This window comes from Mesoplodon bidens (genome assembly GCF_964165515.1).
Source record: "Mesoplodon bidens genome assembly, chromosome: 7".
Lineage (NCBI taxonomy): Eukaryota > Metazoa > Chordata > Mammalia > Artiodactyla > Ziphiidae > Mesoplodon > Mesoplodon bidens.
The window spans coordinates 88243961-88268411 of NC_138164.1; the positions used below are offsets into that span (position 1 = coordinate 88243961).

The 24451-nt window shown below is 39.1% G+C and overlaps 1 protein-coding gene across 3 annotated transcripts; it reads left to right on the plus strand.

Moving 5' to 3' along the window:
* The first annotated feature begins 7479 nt into the window (after positions 1–7479).
* On the plus strand, positions 7480–23769 carry ARL14EP (ARF like GTPase 14 effector protein). Of its 3 annotated transcripts, XM_081240069.1 has the most exons (5): positions 13241–13694; positions 14508–14569; positions 19828–20303; positions 22010–22137; positions 23527–23769. In XM_081240069.1, the coding sequence occupies exons 3-5, from the start codon at positions 19878–19880 to the stop codon at positions 23753–23755; spliced, it is 783 nt and encodes a 260-aa protein (XP_081096195.1). In that variant the 5' UTR covers positions 13241–13694; positions 14508–14569; positions 19828–19877; the 3' UTR covers positions 23756–23769. The 3 variants fall into 3 exon arrangements, with proteins under 3 accessions (XP_081096193.1, XP_081096195.1, XP_081096194.1); XM_081240067.1 differs by lacking the exons at positions 13241–13694; positions 14508–14569 and adding an exon at positions 7480–7921; XM_081240068.1 differs by lacking the exon at positions 14508–14569.
* The last annotated feature ends 682 nt before the right edge of the window (positions 23770–24451 follow it).

Genomic DNA, 24451 nt, shown 5'->3' on the forward strand with positions numbered 1-24451 from the left:
CTATGCTTAAGAACTTTCCAATCCCAGCTCATGTGACAGTCAATAAAGTTAAATAAAAACGCCAATTCATTGACAGAGGCATTCTCTGTTCTCCTTAAAAGTACAGGAAAGAGTAGCTCACCACGGTCAAGGCATTTATCAAATATGTACAAAAAATGAACAAAAGGTAAAACAGAGTGAGAAGAATCTTGGTGAAAACTGGCAAAACAATGTTCTGCTCTCCCTCTGCTGGCTCCTAGGTAGTATTGCTCTTCAAAGGCCTGCCCAAAGGCCCAAATGAGGGTTCTCTCATGGAAGCCCCAAAATATTTAGAATTGTTCACACTGTTCATCTAAATAAGCCCCCCTCAAGCCAAAGCATCCCCCCAAAGCCATCAGTATCTTTTCTCCCTATAATTAATAACAGCTAATAATCTGAAAAAATAGATATATACATGTGTGTATAACAGAATCACTTTGCTGTATACCTGAAACTAACACAACATTGTAAATTAGCCACACTTCAAAAAAAAAATAAAATGGAATTATAAAAACAAACAAAAAATAATGGCTGATACAGAAAAGACAAAATAAGTAGACTAACGGCTGACACCTAATTTTTCAAGAGAGTAATTCAAAAGAACGGAGAGATATGTAATATTATATTTTCTGGTTTTCTAAGAATATGATCCTTACTCATAGATCAAGAGGCAACCTGATAGAGTGGGGAAAACCTGCATTTTGAGTTAGAAGACCTGGGTATGATTCTTGAGCTTTCCCGATTATCTACTGGTTGTGTAACCTTTCCTACTTGTCACTTTTATATTGGTCGCATAACATTACCGTTTCTGGAACTGAGTTTCAACCACTAAATGAAGATGCTAGGCAACAGAACTGTTGGATCCTTTTCTTGTTCTAATATTTTCTGATTTGAAGCTCTGTTGAATTACAAAATTTTAATGGTTTCTGCTTTTTCTTGACACCATTTGAGTCGTTCTCAGACATAAGCAAAATGGTTGAAACCTTTCCTGTCATCATCGGCTTCTTTCCTGGATGCAGTCCCAAACACACTGTGGACACCCAGATGAATGTTGACTGACATATCAATGGTTCTGAGGGCAATGAAGAGCCCCGGGGCTTTACTTCGGGCCGAATTCTCTCCTGCTTTTACGTCTAGAACTCTGAACAGCAGCTGTGAACAGATCTGTATCTCCTTGCCCACGCCACCCTGACAACTGTCTGAAACCTTTGCTTCAAACGGGAAAAATGAGAAACAGCTAAAAATGTACTTTCAATCTGTTCTACTGTCCAGTCATTAGTTAAATTCCCTATACCACATTTCTTTAAATCAACTGACTCTTTGATATTGTTGCAAGGAAGGAGGGCACAAAGTGTTGAGAGGGAAGTCAGGAGGTACAGTTTCAAACAACTCCACTTCTCAGGTTAATATCCATCTTTCAAGACTAAAATACAACATGTCGTGAACGAGAGCACATGTGTGAGCTGCTCACGCCAGTGCTTCCATGTATAATTGGCAGTCTATAAATAGTAGCAAACATAATTTTAGCTACCAGTTATTGAGAGCTTAGTTGTGGCAGGTATATATGTATATATATACATTACATACTTAAGGAGATCATATATATATATATATATATATATATATATATATATAGTTGTGCTATTGTGATCTGCAATAAGAAATTTTTATGTGGTTTTGGTCCCTTTTCCTGGCACAGAGCTCCCAAGATCCTTAGAACTCCCTAATTGATAAGAGTAGTAAACAAGCTCCTAACCCCTACACCAGAGTTTTGTTAATGAGGGGACTAAGGGAAAGCCCCAAAGGCTAGTGGCTGGTTGCCAGGGGAACCAACTAGGTGAGTAGAGGGTTGGAACTATAGGCCTCATCCCACCTCTGGGAGGGGAATGGGGCTGGAGGTTGAGTTCAATCACCACTGGTTAATGATTTAATTAGTTATGCTTAATGAAGCCTCCAAAAAAACCCCAAAAAGACTGGGTTGAGAGAGCTTCCCAGGTTGGTGAACACAGGTAAGCTTCTGGGAGAGTGGTGTGCCCCAGAAAGGGCATACAAGGCTCTGCACCTATTCTCACCTGCCTTGTCTTATGTATCACCATCTGGCTATTCCTGAGTTATATCCTTTTCTAATGAAGCAGTAGTCTAGTAAGTAAAATATTTTCCTGAGTTCTGTGAGCTGCTCTGGCAAATTAATGGAGCCAGGGGATCATGGAAACCTCAGATTTATAGCCAGGGGGTCAGAAGCACAGGTAACAACCTGGAATTATGATTGGTGTCTGAAGTAGGGAGGGGGCAGTCTTGTGGGACTGAACCCTTAACCTGTGGGATCTCACACTATCACCAGGGAGATAGTGTAAGAATTGAGTTAAATTGTAGCTGGTGTCGTGGAATTGTTTGGTGTGTGGAAAATCCACACATCTGGTGTCAGAAGTAAAGGAGTATATAGTATAAAGAAAAACACACAGGAGGAGGTGTGGTATGTGTGTATATATATAAACTGTAAAAGATTCATAAAAAGAAACCTCAATTGAATGGAGTTGGGAGACCAGAAGGGGGCGCTCTCACACCCTGAGATGGTAGCAGAGCCCCCCCAATAGGAAGAAGACAGACTCAGCCAATGAAAAGCCATGGACTCTTTGTTTACTACAGCCCTCCCAACCTCCTTTCCTCTCTATAAAATCATTTCCTCCCCTTGCTGTGCACAGACTTGCACGTGGCTCCCATGGTTGCAGAGCCTGAATTGCAATTCTCTGCTGATCCCAAAGAAACCCATCTTTGCTGGAGAAATATCTGGCAGTCTATTTGTTTCAACAATACCATAGAGGTATATACAGACATAGATAATACCACAGAGGTATATGTGTATACACAGAGGTTTGAACTGCGTGGGTCCACTTAACAACGGATTTTTTTTTTTCAATAGTAAATACTACAGGACTCCAAGGTTCATTGAATCCATGGATGCAGAGCCATGAATCAGAAGGGACAACTATATATACTGTTAAAAGTAAAACTACAGGCCCAAAATGACATCACTTGCGGTAAAGTCCATAATGTCAAACCTAGATTTAATACCTAATCTAACTGCATCTGAACATTCTGCACAAATGTAATCTCAATCAACCAGTTTGGAATTTTCCGGTCAGCACCTTTGAGGTAATCTGTCAAATGGGCCCTCTTCATCCCCCCAACCCCCATCCCGGAAGAAGAGGCAATCTGCATAATAAAACCTCTGCCATTCCTTTCCCTCCCTCCCCCCACTCCCCAAAAGGTGTCCCTTTCTTTCATTTGCTAATAGCTCCCTTGCCCCACCCCTCTTCCTACAACAATCTTCCAGTTTGTACCACGCCTTGGGATGCCCTTCTAGTTGTTAGAAGACATGCTGCCCAATTCATAAACCCTTGAATAAAGCCAACTAGATCTTCAAATTTGCCAGGTTGAATTTTGTTTGACTAGCATATACCTAAACTCTCAATGACTGGAAGCTATAATAATTCTTGCTAGTATATATACTTGTCAAAGAACAAAATTCAACCGAGTCCATTTTAAAGATTTTATTTTTGGGAATTCCCTGGTGGTCCAGTGGTTAGGACTCTGTGCTTCCACTGCTGGGGGCCCAGGTTCAATCCCTAGTCAGGGAACTAAGATCCCGCAAGATGCACAGTGCGGCCAAAAAATAAAGATTGTATTGTCTTTATTCAGCGATTCATGTACAGATTAGCAGATTAAGAGAAGTTTTGAGGAACTGTACAGAATGAAAGGCTTTTACAGGTAAAAGGGAGCAAGAACAGGGAAGTCATACTAGGCATTTGCTGACTGATTAAAGTGAGGGTATTTTCCTTATATGGAGCAAAGGGAAGTCTAGGAGCCTGGTTAGGTAACGTCCTGAGCAGGCAAGCACTGATTGGTTTACCTTGGCCTTCCCTATTCTGGGAGAGCCAAGAATAGAAATTTTGTTAAGTTTTGGTTTGCTGACAAGGGACTTACTTAGCATGAGCGGTTCCATCTTGGGCCAAAACTGGTTACTTTAATATATTATTATTATACATATACACACAAACATGTATACGTATATATGTTTGCTACATACATACACACACACATACATGCATATATTTATTCCCCACAATAACCCTATAAGGCAGATGATATTATCCCTATTTTACAGATGAGGAGTTGAAGCTTAAGTTATTAAAGTAACTTCCATAGGTTATGCCAGCATAAGTGGCTGATCCAGGATTTGAACCAGGCATATAATTCCAGAGCCCACTTAGCGTTGTTTTGTGCGCCAAGTGGTGCAGTGAAGTAACTTAGTGTTAGAAAACAATTACTTATGCAACCTCCAGAGTAACTAAAACGAAAAACCAACAGTAACAACTGATAAACCCAAGTGCTGGTGAACATGTTTAGGAGTATAAATTGGAGCTGAATGTAGTGTAAATTGATGCAACCACTTTGGAAAACTCTTTGGCAGTATCTACTCACACTGAACATACCCACTGCCTATTATCTAACAATTCCACTATTCACTAAATATCCACTACATACGTTCACACAAAGTGTGGAATACACGTGCACTAAAAGACAGAATGCGCACAGCATCATTATTTGTAAAAGCCACAAATGAAATCAACCCAATGTCTATCAACAGTGAAATGGATAAAATAACAGGTTCTCGCCTTCATGTAATAGAAATACCATTCAGTAATGACAAAAAAAAACCTACTGCTACACCCAGCAGGGGTGGATATAATGTTGTGTCATGGAAGCCAGACACGAAAGAGTATATTCAGTACAATTTCAAATTCCAAAAACAGGCAAAAATAGTCTATGGTAAAAGTAGTTAGAATGGTGGTTACCTTTGGCAACAGGTGACAATAACTGGGGGCAGGGAGGGCAACTTAAAAGAACCTTCTGGGATAGTGGAATTTCTTGACCTGGGTAGTGGTTATATGGATATAAAAATTCATCAGAAGTACTTGTGTACTTCTGTGTGACATATTAAAATTCAATATGAAAGCTTACCAAAAAAGCTTACAAAGAAGAGGAGGAGGAGGAAAGCAATTACTAAGAATTACTAAGAATTACTAAGAAAGCAATTACTAAGAATCCATCCTTGTTCATTTCCCATAACCCCTTTCAGAGCGCCAGGCCATCTCATCTGAAACTTGGGACCCATTTCATGTTAATACTTCATGTTTTTCCTAGTTTGTGGTTCTTGTGCAATCACCTTCTTCCTCACATACATATCTAATCAGTTACGAAATCCAACTAAATCTGCTTGCTTAAGTTCTATACTCTCTTGCTTTCTTAATTCCCTTAGTTCAGGGTTTCTCAATCTTGGCACTACTGCAATTTTGAACCAGGTAGTTCTTTGTTGTGAGGGGTTCTCTTGTGCACTGTAGGATGTTTAGCAGTTTCCCTGTCCTCACCCCACTAGATTATCAGTAGCACCCTCTAGCTGGAATAACCAAAAATGTCTCCAGTCATTACCAAATGTCTTGAGGGCAAGGGAATCACATCTCACTCCACAGAGCCACTGTCTCAGTTGATCGAAGACCTCATTATTAATCACCTGCAATAGGGCAAGAGATTCTACCTGGTCCTCCTGGGCAGGACTGTACCTCTTCCCTATTCTTCACACTCCGTACAGTTTTACAGTTTTCTCCAGGATAAAATCTAGTATCTCTAATATGGCCAAAAAAAAAAAAAAAAAGGTATTATCTTTCCTCTACTTACCTCTCCAGCTTCCTACCTCAGCTATACTGAATTCCTTGCAGTTCCCTGAAGGATGGATGAAAGTCAGAAGTGTTAGTCAGAAGTGTTAAGTACACTAGCAGCTTAGAAGATAAATGCAAAACTCCTAGGATGTTTTATATATAGAAAATGAGTAAGCATGTACTTTGTGAAACACAGACAGAACTGTGTTAAATATACATAGTAAGTTAGTAAACTATAAGGCATATCAAAGTTAAAATAAATCAAAAATATGATGGAACGGAGCATCATTTAGAGTCAAAAAGGAATGGAAAAACTAAGATATGAATAATTATGCCATCTCTGGGATGACAACTACGTCACCCCTAAATCAGCCATCCATACGTGACACCTAGTATAGTCTCTTACATGCTCTACCCAAGAAAAACAAGTAAAACCCGTGTCTGTTCATCAGGCTAATTAGTAAGCTCTGGTTGTGACCAAGCACATTTCCCTGCATCCATCCAACAGAGCAGGTGTGTGCCATTGGCCCAAAGCACTTTCACCTGTGGGCCTCCTTGCTGTAACCTCAACGCTAGTCCTCATAAGCATAAGATCAGTGGAAAAGGCTGATGTGGCAGATAACACATGAACACTGTATAACTCATGACTCAGCTGATGTTGCCCTTCCACTTGCTTGCACCTTAGCCTAAGTGTGTCAGCTTGCCCCAACTCTTTCCCCTTACTTTTCACTAGATATTTAAATTGATTCAGTAAACCATGTTATTCAAGCATCTTAATTTGTCCTGTGAGCCTTCTGTTTCACTACCTCTAAGATAGATTGCCTAACAGTTTACTTGGAGGCCACCATTGCATCAAGCAGTTTTCCATAGACAATTCAATTCAGGCATTAATCTCCTCCCAGAATTTCCCTGCTTTAGCACCTCTCATTTTATCCTGTCCATATCCTTGCGTTTCTGATGGCATTTATCACAACACACTGTGATTAACTATTTATTCCTCTCTCTCATTAGCCTGAGCTCTTTGAAAGCAGGTATAAATTTCATTCTTCTTCTCCCATGATAACTTAGCAAAGTGCCAATCACAAAGTAACTAGTAAAAGAACTACTGAATGTCACCTCCTGTGGACGCAGTTGAGGGGATTACCCATTGTTCTTGCCTTGCTCCCATTTCTAAGATGGGTGTAAATTAGGGAGCGGCAAAACCCTGACTAGGTTCAAAGCAGCATGGAGGTGTTAGGAAGGACCATTAGAGAGGTTCCCTGCAAAAAACAACTTACAGTAGGTGTGTATAGTGTTGCCAGCAAGCTTGGGCTTTGGTGGATCTTATTTCCCTGTCTCACACTTTTCACCTGGCTAGTTAAAACAACAACAGTGGGGCGGGGTGGGGGAGGGGGTCCTCCTACCCCCACCTGAAAATGGCTGCAGGCTCAGACGCTTCGGTCTAAGGGATCTAGGGCCCTCAATGATTGTAGGTGAATAAAATCTGTTTTAGAAATTAATCAGCTCCTAAATTGGCCCAGACAATAGGATTACAAGAAAGATACTGTGTGTGTGTGTTTCCCTTCTGAAAATTTGCAAGCATCTTCCTGGTGCTTACACTCTACTCAAAGTAATAAACATAGCTATTCTTATAATTTATAATAAAGGAGATGCATTTGGGAATATATTTCGCTTGTGTGAAAGAAATCAAAATGTGAGACCCTAAATAAAGGGTCTCTTCTGAAGGTCTTTTTAACTCATTCACTTCTCCTTCAGGGGTTAGGAGGGTTGGGGTGCAAGAATGTGGCATCACGCACAGGCGTAGAGATTCGCGAACACAACCCAAGTTAGCCAAACTTGCATCTTGTAAAAGGTGGCCCCAGACACCGCCCAATTCCCTAACGTCCAACAGAAGAAAAAAATAAAAATAAAAAATCCAGACAGCCTCTGAAGCAAACATTGCCTCACCTTGATTCATTCGCCAATTCACGCCGCCCCGCCCTTTCCGCCCCGGAGGCTGTGGGCCAAGCTCCGTCCCCTCTAGGCTTCTCCCAGCCCTCTCTTTATGGTAGCGCTGAGACTCTCTAGCCTGGCTCGCCGCCCTCTCGCTGGTAGCGCCGGGAAGAGCCGAGAAGCCGGCGGATGAGGCCCAGCTGAGACGTTGCGGGTGTGGCCCGGACCCCGGCGATTGAGAGCTCCCGCTAAAGGTGGGAAGGGCTGGGGGAGGCTTTGGGGAGGAACGGGGGCGTGGAGACCGATCCCTGGGTGGGAGGAGGGCGCGGGCCAGGTGATGGAGGTCCCCAGGAGGGGAGGGGGAGCAGGTCGGACACGTGAGGGGGATTTTCAGCTGCTAGCTGAGGCCTCCGCCAGCCTACCACCCTGCAGCGTTCCCCACTTCCTCCGGTTCAGCTGCGGCCCCTTGTGTCAAGGCCCAGCACGGTTTCTACCACCGCATCTGTTGACCCCGCGGGTCGTCGCCTCTCTTAGGGAGACCTGGAGCCCTGCTAATTTTGGCTTAGGCTTGTCTTATTTAGAGGAGAGCTTTGCGGCCTAGAGCCCCATCCACAGCTTATATCTCTGCTATTTGGGTTTTATTTTTTAAATCGGAGCCCTCCCAGCCCTAGCTGTTTGGTTGAGGCCGGATGCCGAATAAATAGTCTTCTTTCTTCCATTCCCGTACCGTGAACATGGTAGAGGCGCACATGATGTATCTGGTGGCTTGCAATATTCTCATACAGCCGTGAAGTAGGGGCGTTATGCATATGAGCACAGGGTTGAGGTGGGGATAATTGAAGGATCCTGAGCACCTAGTCACATTGATTTGGGCAGATTCAGCCTTCTTTGTGTGAGATTCTGGCAGTTTAGGAACATGTATTCATTCGAAAGATGTTATCTACTAAGTGCCAATATTGTGCTAGTTAGAGAAGCTACAGCTGTAACAGGACCCTGGTGATTCCTTGCCCTCACGGAGCTTAATACCTAATAGGAAAAACTAACAAAGAAGAAAGCCTGTGATGAGTGCTATGAAAAGGGACGTCCCTGAAGTTCCTTACTCTTTTGCCTTGAGTGATAGAGAAAAAACACCATATAGCTCCTGTCTTCCAACAGCTGAAAAGTAATAGAGTAAAAGTTTCAAACACAGAGGAAGAAGGACCTATAACAATAGTATTTGGGTAAGGCACAGCAGAAAGGTGAAGACGCTGGCACTGTCATGAAGGATTAGTTAGCATTGCCTGGCTTTCCAAGCAAAGAGACAATATGAAGACATAAAATATAAAAGAACTTTGCTAGTAGACTATTTTGACCTGGAGTATGTGACGTTTGAACAAGTAATGCCATGCTAAAGAGTCCAGACTTTGTTTTCTAGGAAGAGGTGGAAGTGTTTTCAACAGAATAGCTTACAGTTCAGTGTCACAATCATTTACCCAACTGTTTGACAGTTTTAAGTATAGTATTAAGTACTGTTTGACAATGTTGACCACATCCAGAATTCAGGTAGAATAAAGAGAGCTTTGCTCATTCATCTTAGTCTGGAAACAATCTTTCAGTTGTTGAAATCAAGGGATTCTGTTCTCTTTGACGGTTTAGGACCATAGGAATGGAGAGAAATCACAAATGGTGTTTGGAGACCTGAAGGGTTTGCTGAATTGTGCCAAATGTGAGCAGTAGGCAGTATATAGATGGGTCTTATTGTTTTAATCCATTCATCCAGCCTATGTCTTTTGATTGGAGCATTTAGTCTATTTACATTTAAAGTGATTATTGATAGGTATGTACTTATTGCCATTTTGTTGATCGTTCCTGGTTGTTTTTGTGGTTCTTCTCTGTTCTTTTCTTCTCGGTCTCTCCCCTCATGTTTTGATGATTTTTTTTTCAGTGTTATGTTTGCTTCCTTTCTCTTTGTTTTTTGTGTATCTATTATAGGTTTGTGGTTACTATGAGATTCATGTATGTTGACATATATATATATATATATATCAGTTTATTTTAAACTAATTCTTGCATAAGTTTGAATGCTCTAAAAGCACATTTTACTCTCCCCCCCATGTTTTATGTTTTTGATGTCATATTTTACATCTTTTTATTTTGTGTATCTCTTAAATACTTAATTGTAGTTATAGTTGATTTTACTACCTTTGTTTTTTAACTTTCATACCTGTTTTTAAGCAGCTGATGCACTGCCTTGACTATAAATTTGCCTGCACCAGTGCAGTTTTATTTTCATATATTTCCTTATTTCTTGTTATGGCCTCTTCTACTCAAAGAAGATCTTTAACATTTCTTGTAAGACTGGTTTAGTGATGATGAACTTCTTTAGTTTTTGCTTGTCTGGGAAACTCTTTATCTCTCCTTCAATTCTGAATGATAACTTTGCCAGGTAGAGTAATCTTGGTTGCAGGTTTTTTCCTTTCTGCACTTTAAATATATCATGCAAAGTGTCTGCTAAAAAACTGGCTGATAGTCTTTCGAGGGTTCTTTTATGAGGGTTCTTTTGTATGTGATTAGTTGTTTTTCTCTTTCTGTCTTTGAAATTCTCTATCTTTGACTTTTGCTGATTTAATTAGAGTTTGTCTTGGTGTGTCTTTAGGTTTATGTTGTTTGGAACTCTCTGTGCTTCTTGAACCTGGATATCTGTTTCTTTCCCCAGGTTAGGGAAGTTTTCAGCCATTACTTCTTCAGATATGTTTTCTTTTTCTCTTCCCCTATAATGCAAATGTTAGTATGCTTGATGTTGTCTCTGAGGTCCCTTAAACTTTTTAAAATTTTTTGCTTTTTGCTTTTCTGCTTGGATGACTTCCACTATTCTGTCTTCTAGATTGCTGACCCAGTATATTTTTCATTTCAGTTATTGTATTCTTCATCTCTGTTTAGTTCTTTCATATCCTAACTCTTAAGTTCTCAGTGTGTTCCTCCATTTTTCTCCCAAGTTGGTTAAGCATCTTTATGACCATTACTTTGAATCCTTTATCAGGTAAATTACTTATCTCTATTTCCTTAGGGTTTTTTCCTGGACTTTTATCTTGTTCTTTTTTCTTTTTTTTTGGAACATATTTCTCTGTCTCCTTTTGTTTAACTCTGTTTTTGTATTAATTAGGTGAAACATCTACCTCTCCAAGTCTGGAAGGCATGGCTTTGTGTAGGATTGTCTTCTGTATGGACCGTGTGTGCCAGGCAGCTTTGTCAGGCTGGTTGGACCTGGAGCAGGTGTGGGCCAGTGTGTCCTGGAGCATGTTCACATTGGAACCACCGTAGTGGGGTGACTGGAGCTGGAGCAGGCATGAGTGGAGCAGGGGAGGGATGTGGTCCCAGGGCTTTCCGTGCTCAGACCACCTTGGCAGGACAACTGGAGCTGGGGGGTGGGGTGGGCCTGGGGCATGCTGGGGCAGCCTTGGCAGGTCAGTAAGAGTACCTGGACCATGATTCTGTCCACACTATTAAGGTGTAAGGGGAGCACACAAAAAATGGCACTTTCTGGCACCTTGGGCCTCGGAGACAGTTTCAGCAGCTCTCTGCCCATTTGGCAGACACTTGAGGGTTAGTAAATGGATTTCCTTCATCTAGAGCATAGGTGCCCTTTAAGCAGTTGCTTCTTTGCTCTGCTGTAGTGTGCGCAAGTCTGCGTACAGGCCCCTCAGTGATATCCCTCCCTCCTGAAGGTCCTCGTCAGGGTTGGGGTTCCCATTGATACCATGCCTCCATCTCTTTTACCCATCCCCTGTGTCATCCTTCTATCACTTGTTCTGCAGCCCTCAGTTCTTCTTTGGCAGAAATTGATCTGTATGTAGGTACAAATTCAGGGTATCCGTGGGAAGAGATGAGTTCAGGGTCTTCCTACACTACCATCTTTGACTGGAACCTCCCAAATATTTTATTTTAAATAATACAATGGACCATATTTTTGTTTTACGTTCACTTTATCTTTCTTATGGGGCCTGGGTCTTCTTGAGGTTTAAGACTATCCCACTTGGCCATTTAACCCTTCTGTTAGTACCCATTCAAGTGTCCTGTAGGTAGTTAGTATTTGAAGATAATGGGCACAAAAAGTTACCAGTTGCCAGAGGCATGATTTGTGTGTGCGTGTGTGTGTGTGTGTGCGTGTGTGCGCGTGCGTGCGCGGGCAGGCACATGCCTAGGACTGAAACTGCTGATTTGCAAAGTAGGGGTGAAGTTTTTTTTTTTTTTTTAATTAAATAAAAGGTAAATGGGGAAATGCCTTACAAATTTTGTAAGACCCCTATACTGAAAAAACAAGACATTTTTCCTGAAAGGGAAAGACTCTTAAAAATTGACCTAAAAATTCAGTCTTTTTTTTTTCGTTAAATTTCCTCTTAATGCTCTTTTTCCCACTAACTTGAAGAGTGGTAACCAAGCACCACTATCTCCCTCTGCTTTTGTTTTGTTAGTGGAAGTGATGGTTATGGTTCTGCTTTGACTAACTCCTATAGGAGGCCTGTGATCATGACCTAGAACTTGTGTTATTAGGGAAACTTGGCTACTATCGTGGCCTTGTATGAGGTCACTCAGCTTCTTCAGTGCATCCAACCTACGCACCTTAGAGTTGGGTAATGAATAGCAAGAGATAGTGTTTAAAACTTATTCCATGGAATCTATAAAAAACAAATAATTTTAAAATATAATGTTTAAAAATGAACTCATAGATAAAGAGAACGGATGGGTAATTGCCATTGTCGGGGGTTAGGGTGGGCAAAATGGGTGAAAAGGGGGTCAAAAGGTACAAACTTCCAGTTGTAAATAAGTAATGGGGATGTAATATCCAACATGATAACTAGTTAATAATACTGTACTGCATATTTGAGAGTTGCTGAGGGAGTAAATCTTAAAAGTTCACATCACAGAAAAGAAACATTTGTAACTGTGGTGACAGTTGTTAACTAGACTTATTGTGGTGGTCATTTTGCAATATATACAAATATTATATCATTACATTGTATACCTGAAACTAATACAATGTTATGTCAGGTAATACCTCAATTTTTAAAAAAAGCTTATTCCCTAACTTGTCAGTGTTCAGATATATGAGGAGCAAAAATGCTTGTGTTTACTACCTAAGGTATAGAAGAAGGGGTCTAATAAATCTATATTTATTTCATTCTCTCTCGACTCTTCTGGGAGTGCTATAAAAATATTGGAAGTTAATCTTAGAATCACAAAACATACTCTATTTAGGTACTGAAGGAAAGTATTGGCAATTCTAAGGCAAGAGAAAATTGAAAATGCAGAACTTTTAAAAGCAAGTGTCAAATAATAAAATCCAGAGTTAGTAAGGAGAGACTTTATTGAAAGGGTTATTGCAAGAGGGGAAAAGGGATTATAGCAGTGGAGAGAATTCTCTGACCAAAAGATTTACCAGCTTCTCAAGGGATGAGTAAACAAAGATAAAACAGAACTGCTTGGTCTGATTGTAGATCCCAGATTGTTTTGCCCTGAGGCCAGCCTGTTTTCTGGAGGGGTCCTTTGATGGCTCTGGCTGAGGGTAGGCCAAAGTTCAGGGACCTAGGGGAAGGAGAAAAACTTAAAATATGGTTAACAAGCATTTTGTTCCAATTGATTATTTTCAACAAGCAGTTCAGCTAATTATTCATAAATTTATAAATGAGACAATGGGAATTTGGAGGTCCTTTGTCCTGGTCATAGGTAAACAAGGGGATGTTCTTTTTTTTTTTTTTTTTTGCGGTATGTGGGCCTCTCACTGTTGTGGCCTCTCCTGTTGCGAAGCACAGGCTCCGGACGCGCAGGCTCAGCAGCCATGACCCACGGGCCCAGCCGCTCCCCGGCACGTGAGATCCTCCCAGACCGGGGCATGAACCCGTGTCCCCTGCATCGGCAGGCGGACTCCCAACCACTGCGCCACCAGGGAAGCCCAAGGGGATGTTCTTGAGTCTTATGGAAGCCATATGGAGAGGAGTAGGAAGGTTTCTTTAACCGTGGCTATTCAAGAACCAGGAGCACAGGTCTCAGGTAAAATTTGACTTGTTAAAAAGGCATTTTACTATTTGAAGTGGAAAATAATTAAGTGTACAAATAAAATTCATTGAAACATTTATCCAGGAAGGCCTTAGGATACTCACTGACATTCAGGAATTAAAAAATCCTCCATCACTATGTGTAGTTTGAAAGCACTTAAAGACCAGTCTTATTTGTATCATTGAAATTTTCCTAAGGCGGTGGGGGGAGTGGAAAACAAATCTAAATTACTCAGGTCTAAATGAACACATTTGGGGCTTTTTGTTTGTTACATGGTTTTCATCTTAACCTATAAGAAGCTGGATTTTTTTTTCATTCCATCAAAGTGACTTGGCTGGAGCAAATTAATTTTTTCCTATGTTTAAAATATAATTTTCCACAAAAAAGGGAGAAGGAAGTAAAATCATGACTGTCACACAGATATAAAATTAGCAACACGTGGTTTTTGTTTACCGTATTAATGAGGGGACTAGTAAGATGTTATATAATCAGTTCAAATGACAATCAAAAGAACAGACACATTTATTGATCAGGAATATTGAAATAAATGAGCAAATAGAGGCAAAACTGTCTTCTTCCACAATGGGCCAGGGGCGTCAATTGTACCTCTACCAGACAAAATTTACAAGAATATAGACAAGAGTTGTTTTGCATTGCTGTTAATTTTGTACAGTTGTCAGCTGTAAAATAGCTCAAAGGCAATGAAAGACTCAGAGCTCTCATGTAATGGGAATGTGAAAACCCTGAAGGTTGTACTCTTCAACAGTGCAGTTTTCCACTGAAGCAGGTATTTCTTTCTATACCTAGTTTATGAAATTTACAACTCCCCCCCTCAAATAATCTTCCCTAAGTGTCGGACTTCCTGGAAGGTAAGTACGTGTGTGTGTGTGTGTGTGTTTCTTATTCTTTTTTGATAGACTCTATAAATATAGAAGATGCTTGGTTAATGTTTTTAATTGAATTATCTAAAGCAGTGCATCTCAAACTGTACTGTGCTTACATATCACCTGGGTATTTCCTTTTTAAATGCAATTCTGATTCAGTGAGTGGGGGGCTTTCCTGAGATTTCTCTTTTCTGTTCAATAATAAGTTCCCAGCTGATGCTAGTACTGTTCAATAGTTCATGGACAGTAAATAGTAATGTATTTCTGACAATTGAGGAAGATATTAGATAATCATTACTGGAGAACATGGCACCATTACTGCAGGTGAAGGGAGCAACATGAAGCTACTAGACTGTCACTTGAAGAAAAAAAAAAAAAAACTAATTGTGGGCCACATTGCCAGAGCACAGGCCAAAATGAGCAAAAGAAACAGTTGCTCGGAAACAGATCCAAAAAACTCTATAGCAGAACTTTAGCTTCAGAGAAGAGAACAGAAATGAGGACACTGGGAGATGCAACAGGGGAGGAGCAACCAGAGGGGTGTAAGTTTTAGAAAGCAGGCAGTAACCACCGAAGATCACTGCCTGAATTTTTGTGTTCCTTGAGCTAACCTGACTTTTTTTTTTTTAAAGCAATGCTTGAACGTAAAACTGCTTTGACACAGGTGTGTACACTTTTACCGTGACAGTTTCACTCAAGTTAGTGGTATCAATATGCCATTGAGCTTTAAGCAATGTGTAAAATATATTTCGTACTGCAACTAGTGATTTGTCTTCTGTCAGATGGGGCACTTTAATTTTTAACTGAGCAGGTCCTGTAATTTGTTCATAAGTAGTTCAGTTTTCTTTTAGCAGCAAATAAGAGGTGGAAGATAATGTGAAGCTGACATCAAAGAGATCTCTATTTACTGGAATATGCAAAAAAAAAAAAAGGCATGGTAAATGAGGCCACCAGATTTAGCACATAAAAATACAGGATGCCCAATTAAATTTGAATTTCAGACAAACAACAAATTACTTTTTAGCAATATTTGGGATATAATTAAAATTATTTATGCATTATCAAAAATTCAAATTTAACTGAGCATCCTGTATTTTATCTGGCAACTCCAATAGTAAATAATTCTACCCTAACAGTGATACCTGAGAGATGGCTTTTTAGAAAATAGTGTAACTGTGCAGCAATTTAATTCCTTCAAGTGTTCCTCCATTATGCACTCAAAAGTACACCAAGATTTCAAAATGGTTAGAAGCCATTGTTTACCCAGAAGGGGATGTTTTCAAAGTCTGATAGGGTCATGGCTAACTTGAAGGAAAAACAAATTCCGGTCTATGCTCTCCAACTAAGAGTCTAGATTCTTAGTGGTTTAAGGTTAATAAAAGAATTTATGCAATTGTGGAAGATGTCCAAGCAAATACTTATCAGAAAAATTAATTTAGTAGGAGTTAATCATATTTCCAAATTTCCAAGAGCGTCAGATCACTTAGAAATAAGGATTCAACCTCACTAGTATAACTTGAGTCTACTGATAAACTCTTGTGAATGACGTCGTAATTTAGCCAAGATTAAAGGAAAATAAAGGAATAGAAGCCCCTAGTAGCAAAAAAAAAAACTCCCTAATGGGCAAAAATGTTTTATTGCCATGGACAGATAGAATTTCTAAAATAAAATTTCCAAGTCACAAGATGCTTTTCCTATCAAATATGATCAGGGTATAGCCCAACTTCTTGAATGCTAAGAAATAGTTTTACGTTCAAAAAATCACATTATATATTAGTGGCTACAAATTGGTGATAGTTACCTACAAAGATAAAGAATCTGTGGCATTAATAAGACATTAAGCATTAGCAGTCTCCATAATGTGCTGTGGGGATAGTTGATCAAATGTCCTTCCTGTTGACTGTTAAGGAAGGTCAGAGCCAGATTTGTGACACTATCTGCTGAAATTTAATACAGCATAGTTTGGTGGTGGTATTTTGTAACCATATCTCTGGCTTCTTCTTTTCCATTCCTTAATTTATCTTAACCCACTTCTCTGTTAAAAAAAAAAACAAATAGGGGCTTCCCTGGTGGCGCAGTGGTTGAGAGTCCGCCTGCCGATGCAGGGGCCATGGGTTTGTGCCCCGGTCCGGGAAGATCCTACATGCCGCGGAGAGGCTGGGCCCGTGAGCCATGGCCGCTGAGCCTGCACGTCCGGAGCCTGTGCTCTGCAACGGGAGAGGCCACAACAGTGAAAGGCCCGCGTACCGCAAAAAAATAATAATAATAATAATTAGATTTATACAAGCAGTTTCATCTGATGTGATTGGGACCTATACTTGGTAATTAAATTTTAAAAGTTGGTTAAAATATAATTTAAAATATACTCTGTTTTAATCAGCTTTTAAAATTTTAAGTTAAAATGTTCAAACACTTTAAATTCTGGGGTTTTTTGGGAGGGATGGCAGTGGGGACCGTGTCTGGCCAGCCCTCATGTCCAGGTATTTCAGGTAACACTGCATTTCCCAACCAGGGCCAGACCAGGGTGAGGCAAGAGAGGCACCTGTGGTGCAAATCTGGGGGGGTGCCCGCCTTCGGGTACGCACCAATGTCTTCTCCCAGGCTCAGCCCACTCTTGACCTCTACTCATCCCCCATAAATTCTGTTTTTTAATTTTTTTAATTTTGTATTTTAACTTAAGACATAGAAATGTATATTTACTCACCATTTTTTATTACATGAAACTAGTCTTTTCTTTATATATGGCTTTACTGATTACAGTTTCTCTCTGCAGAAAACATATCAGAAAGTATCTAAGCTTCCTAACCCTTTTTTTAATGTGGAACAAAGCTTATAAAAACACTTGAAAGATTTCTGGATCCTTTACTTTTTTTTTTTTTTTTTTTTTTTGCGGTACGTGGGCCTCTCACTGTTGTGGCCTCTCCCGTCGCGGAGCACAGGCTCCGGACACGCAGGCTCAGCGGCCATGGCTCACGGGCCCAGCCGCTCCGCGGCATGTGGGATCTTCCCGGACCGGGGCACGAACCCGTGTCCCCTGCATCGGCAGGCGGACTCTCAACCACTGCGCCACCAGGGAAGCCCTGGATCCTTTACTTTTTCAGTACCCCGCCACTGCCCGGATTTCAGTGGTTCACATCTATTTTCAACAACAGTTTTTTCCTAGCGACTTGTATTTGTTAAAACTTGTCTTACGAATTCAACTAAATTTTTGTATTTGCTTTGAAAAATATTTAGTTATGAAAATTTTCAAACAGAGCACAGAAAATAATGAAAAACTTGTGTAGGTACCACTAAGCCTTTTCTTCTATAAATCTCTCTTAAAAGAAAAAAAAAAAGTCCTTCCTCTTTAGAAGTATATATACCACAGACTTGGTATCTATTATTCTTAATGTATATTTTAGCATGTATTCAAGTTCTTATCCAGGAACAATGCATACTATTGTATATGTAAAATTTTACGTGATATACTATATGTCCTTTTGCAGCTTTTTCACTTATGATTATCTTTGAAATTTATTCAAATTGACTCATTTAATTCATGCAGTTTATTTTTAACTGTCCTGTAGCAGTCCCTGTTGAGTAACCTACAATTTCTCACCCTTTACCATTGGGTTATTTCCAATTTTTCACTGTCAAAAGCAATGAATGCTGAAAGACTTTGTATTATGCGCAAAGTCCTTATGCTCACATGGGACATAAATTTCTCTGGCACAGACACCTAGAGCTGAAAATGCAAGGCCCTGGGATGTGGACTTCTTGAGTTTTGCAAGAAATTACCAAAAACTCTAAAGCAGTTGCAGCAGTTTACATTCCTACAAGGTATAAGGAGCATATAAGAATTGGCCACATTTTTGCCTTCACTATGTTACCAGATTTTTTAAATCTTGCCAAACAAATGTTTGAGAAGTGGTATTTCATTTGCATTCTCCTGATAACTATGAGGTTAAACACCTGCATTTGTTGGCTGTTTTGTTCTCTTCCTCTGTGAATTGCCTGTGTATATTTGTTTCATTTACTAATGGGTGGTCATTTTCTAATTGATTTGTAGAAGTCAGGGGTTTTTTTGTATATTTGGAATAATAATCCCAACAACACCTATCCAGTGTGGCTTCTTTTCCCTTCCTTAGAGTTATATAGAAATGTTTAATTTGGACATAAAATCAAACGTGTCCATCTTTTTCTTTGGTATGTCCTTTCTTGTTTGAGAAATTCTTCTCTACCCCAGTGTCACAAAGTCTTCTATGTTTTCTTATAAACATTTTTACAGTTTTTCTTTTCAAGTTTTATTTTATAATAACATCTGGAATTGATTTTTGTTTGTGACAAAAATATTTTAGTCTGTCTTTTTCCATATGGTTAGCCGGTTGTCCAAGCATCTTTAATTAAATCTTTCTCCCATTAATGTGTTATACCTATTGATTTATAATACCACATGTCATACACCAAGCCCTCATCTTTTCATGGATCTATTTGTCTGTAGTATACTGATACCACACACTTTTAATTATAATAGCTTTATAGTAAATAAATTTTTTGTTTTGTTTTCCTTCAAAATTATCTTGGCTTTCTTGAACCTTTACTCTTCCATATAGACCAGCTTGCTAAATTCCAGGGAGTGGGGGAGTTGTGGAATACCTGGGGAAATTTTGATTGGAATCATATTGAATTTATAGATAAATTCCTAGAAAATTGACATATTTACTATAGTCACACTTGCCATGATTAATTTCTACATTTATTTAAGGTGTCATTCGTCTTTCTGTTTGATCGTCTTCTCCATAAAAGTCTTACATATCTTTTGTAAGATTTATGTATCTTGTGAGATATCTTTGTAATGTTTTTGTTTCCAGCATGCTTGCTGAATTATCTTACTGGTTCTAATAGTTTGTCTATTGAACCTCTTGTATTTTCCATTTAGATATTCATATCTTTGAGTAATATTTCTTATTTCTTCCTCTTCAATCTTTATATTGCATACCTTTTAATACCTTTTAATATGGTGTTGAATGGAAACTGTGATATAAGTATTCTTGTGTAGTTCTAACTTTACAGAGAATGCTTCTAATGTTTTATAATTAAATATAATAATGTTTTTGTAGGATCTTGGTAAATGTCTTTCTATTCCTTGCTTGCTAAGAGTTTTCTTTCTATTATGCAGATATTGAATTTTATCAAATGCTTTTTCAGTTTCCCAGATAAAACTTTTGCAGCACAAATCTGACTCTCTTTAATGTTTTCTCTAGGGTGATTTGCTAGACAAAAATCAAAACGAGGAAATTTGTTAGAATCAAAAATGATGGATCCATGTTCAGTTGGAGTCCAGCTTCGTTCCACAAATGAGTGTCATAAAACCTACTATACTCGTCATACAGGTTTCAAGACTTTGCAAGAATTGTCATCAAATGACATGCTTTTACTTCAACTTAGAACTGGAATGACACTTTCTGGGAACAATACAATTTGCTTCCATCACGTAAAAATTTACATCGACAGATTTGAGGATTTGCAGAAGTCATGTTGTGACCCATTTAACATACACAAAAAACTAGCCAAAAAAAATTTACATGTAATTGATTTAGATGATGCCACTTTTCTGAGTGCAAAATTTGGAAGACAGCTTGTACCTGGTTGGAAACTTTGTCCAAAATGTACACAGATAATCAATGGAAGTGTGGATGTTGATTCTGAAGACCGGCAGAGAAGAAAACCTGATTCAGATGTATGTATAGTCATTTTTTCTCTGTTACTTCTACAATGTGGGGTTATAATTATAAGGAAATCACATTTATATCACTATTACAGTTGAGCCTTGAACAACACAGGTTTGAACTGTGCAGGTCCACTTATATGTGGATTTTTTTCAGTCAGTACAGAACTATACAATCTGTGGTTGGTTGAATCCAAAGTTGCAGAGGGCCAACTGTGCGACCTGAACATCCTAGCATTTTGGTATCCACAGTGGATCTTGGAACCAATCCCCCTCAGATACCAAGGGAAGACTGTACACTAACTAGCAGGCAGTGAATATAAAGTTGGGGAGGTGAAAATAAATGGTGTTTCTAAATATTTGTGTAAACCCAGATTGTTTGGTAAAGAAAGTTGGCTTAGGAAAAGAATAACATAATATTTCCAAGACTTTCAAGCCATAGCTCCTAGTGCTAAGACATTCTGGCACAGCCAGGACTTAACCATCCTAGCTCCTTTTCTGATACCAAAGTGACTCAGTAGGATATGCCAGCCAGCAAGGGTCTGAAATGTAGCAGGATGAAGTCCCCTTTTTTTTTGAAGGACTTGAAAACTGCTGCTTTAAAAGCAACTTCGGAAGTGACTTGAAATAATTGTTTCTTATTTCAGCCTTTCTTTCTACTTTGGCACTATCCTATTCTTGTTTGGGATTTTAAGATGCTTGTGAATTTCCTTTGCTTCTAGCTCTCAATTCTTACTTGGTATGGTCAAGACTAATTTTAGGACTCCCTACTGTCAAAAAGCATACATTTTTACATTGTAAGCATTAATTATTTTATAACTCTCTTCCTTAGTCACATGTTACCTTTAAATTATTTAACCATATCAGAACAACTTAAGATTTCATAAAGCTGTCTCTGGTGCAGAACAAGGACTGGTACGTCAAAGGAGCACTTCTCAGATTTTCTATTTATAAGCAATTTATAATTCTTTCTGCTGGCATATTTTTCTCAATTTTCTCCTTTCCTTATATTAATAAACCAAATTAAAATTTTAAATTCCATGTAGTGCTTTTCCTTCATTATCCCCTCAAAGGCATATCTACAGGACCCAATGTATCTTGCAGTTTATACTAGGTACTTGCTGCTGTCACTTTAGATGTCTTCTCCACTTCATTTATCTATTGGTCATGTGGAATGTATCACATAAACCTTTCTTCCCCCCAGATAATGAAATTAAACCCTTAACCGTCAAAATTTTGTTTTACCAATTTTTAAAAAGGATTATAATACCGTTACAGAACTTGAAACTTTATTACTCCTCAGATTTAAAAATGTATGTAATCGAACCTTTTCCTAAGGACTCAAGATCACTACTAGGAGCCTGTGCTGTGTGCTGTGGGTTATACAGCAGTTTTTCTGCCTTCTCTCCCATGTTGGCAGCAGCCATTGCCATTTTCACTGTGCCTGTCCTCCTCTCCTCCTAATATGCCAGAGACTAAAATTAGATAATGAAAATATCATAAATAAGTTAACCAGTAAACTTTGAATATGGTCCCGGACCATGGGCCACATAAATTTTGTTGCACTTGGGCACTAAAACCCTTTTTTTCCCCTTTTTTGTGAGTTCCAGACTGTTTTCCAGGCTAAGGAATAATCTAGATGAACATTAAGTGAGATATTAATCTATATCTGGTCTGATATTAAGATTTGAGTTGATAATTTGTTTACCTTTATTCAGGGAAGAACTGCTAAAGCTCTGAGGTCATTACAATTTGCAAACCCAGGAAAGCAAACTGAATTTGCTCCAGAAACTGGTAAAAGAGAAAAAAGAAGGCTTACAAAAAATGCAGCTGCTGGCTCAGACAGGTAGGCTATGTGTTACTTAAGGTATATGTTAACTTGCTTCACATCTGTATTGTTTTCCTGTCTTGCTCTTAAGTTTTGAGTGTTTCTGGTTAGATATTTTAAATTCGATAATCTGGAATTACTAAGAACCTCCAAGGGCCTCATAGAAAATTAAGGCATCCCCTTCCACTCTAAAAATTTATTTCTAAGAAAGTATCAATGAAGTGAACAAGACAACATTTTTGGCACAATAGTTAAAGTAATTTAAACTTATTATACTTCTCTTTTTTTGTTTTTGGCTGCGTCGGGTCTTCTTTTCAGTGCGCGGGCTTTCTCTAGTTGCGGCGAGCGGGGGCTACTCTTCGTTGTGGTGTGCGGGTTTCTCATTGCAGTGGCTTCTCGTTGCGGAGCACTGGCTCTAGGCGCATGGGCTTCCATAGTTGTGGCATGTGGACTCAGTAGCTGTGGCTCGCGGGCTCTAGAGCACAGGCTCAGTAGTTGTGGTGCATGGGCTTAGTTGCTCTGTGGCATGTGAGATCTTCCGGGACCAGGGCTCAAACCCGTGTCCCTTGTATTGGCAGGCGGATTCTTAACCACTGCGCCACCAGGGAAACCCTGTACTTCTTATAGCTAAAATAATCCACTTGTTTGAAAGCACTAATATATAATCAGTATGTCTCTGCTCTATAGGTGGCAGCTAAAAAATAAATTTTATGAGAATACAAGGTTACTTTTTATTTTTTACATGTCTAAAATAGAAAGTTACAGTACAGTCAATAGGATGAACAAGAAAACTAAATGGTTTAGAATATGACTTTTTAAACTGAGCATTTCTAAAATGCAAATTGACAAAGGAATGTTAGTGTAATCATTCCAAATTATTTTCTACATAGGCCATTTATTCCATCTGTGAAGGTTTTCCATTGAATCATGTAAGTGTTTTTAGGCCAGATTTGCTAGAGTCCATTAAAGAACAAGAAACAGATTAATTGCAATATAAAAAACAATTGGATAGTATATTGTGATAAAAATCTGTGTTCACAAAGCAGTAGCTAGATTGGTTGCTAATAAAATGTACCACTATTATCTAGCCTTTTTTTTTTTTTTTTTGGTAAGGAAGGGGTAAATAGTTTTAACAATTATATTATTGTTTTTAGACATAGTTCTTGTCCATTCCTTTGGATATGTTTCAACACTTTACAGTGAGGTCTCTTCTTCTCACAAGGAGCTCATTAGCTATTAATTGTAGAGTAGCTTTGAGTTAGGTAAGCCATGTATCAATTTGGCGGGGTTTCATCCCTAATTCAAAACATTTTATCTCCTTAAGTTTTTTTCATTAACTGTTTTCAACTAAATATTGAGCAATAATATATTTGTGAGATGTGACACACCTTGTGTTTTGTATTACAGACAAGTGATCCCAGCGAAGAGTAAGGTCTATGATAGCCAGGGTCTCCTGATTTTCAGTGGAATGGACCTGTGTGACTGCCTCGATGAAGACTGCTTAGGATGTTTCTATGCTTGTCCTGCCTGCGGTTCTACCAAGTGTGGTGCCGAATGCCGCTGTGATCGCAAGTGGCTATATGAGCAAATTGAAATCGAAGGAGGAGAAATAATTCATAATAAACATGCTGGATAATTTGTGGTATCAAATTACGGGATCTTTAAAGTTCCTTTCTCTATTTCTAAAATTCTAAGGTACCTTTTAAAGTTGATTGCCAAGTGACAGACATGCACTCAGTGTGCACTAATGTTGCTTTTAGGGTGCTTTAAGATAAATTATTTGATGTAAAGTTTGATGGACTGTTTATTACTCAGCAGTCAGCTTCAAGCCTGTCTGGGTCCATGTAAACAAGCAGTGTATAGACAGTCCTTAATTTGCACAATTCCCAGGTCCACAAATTTCAATGACAGTGATTTAGTTAAATAAGCCAGTTCCCTAACAGCACAGTTCAAATTTCAGTCACCATGGTATATTAATTGTGAGTATTTACATGAAGTACAAACTTCCTTGCCAGCTCTTAAGTCCACAAATCACTATGCAAGTAACAGACGTGCTTCAAGATCAGTGATCAGTCACGTTACTTCTCTCAAATTTTGCAAGTGATTGGTCACTGCACATCTGTTACTCAGTTTGCTCAGACAGCAAAGCACAGAGTCGTGTTGACTCCTGCCCCCCATGTGACATTTTACAAAGTGGATAATCAGAATTGGCCAACAAAGATGAAAGTGCAGTGAAGAAATGATAATGCTAGAAGTGTGACTTGAATTGAACATACATAGAGTTGTAGAAGAAATCACTGATCATGGGAATGTTGACACTGCTGCTATTCTA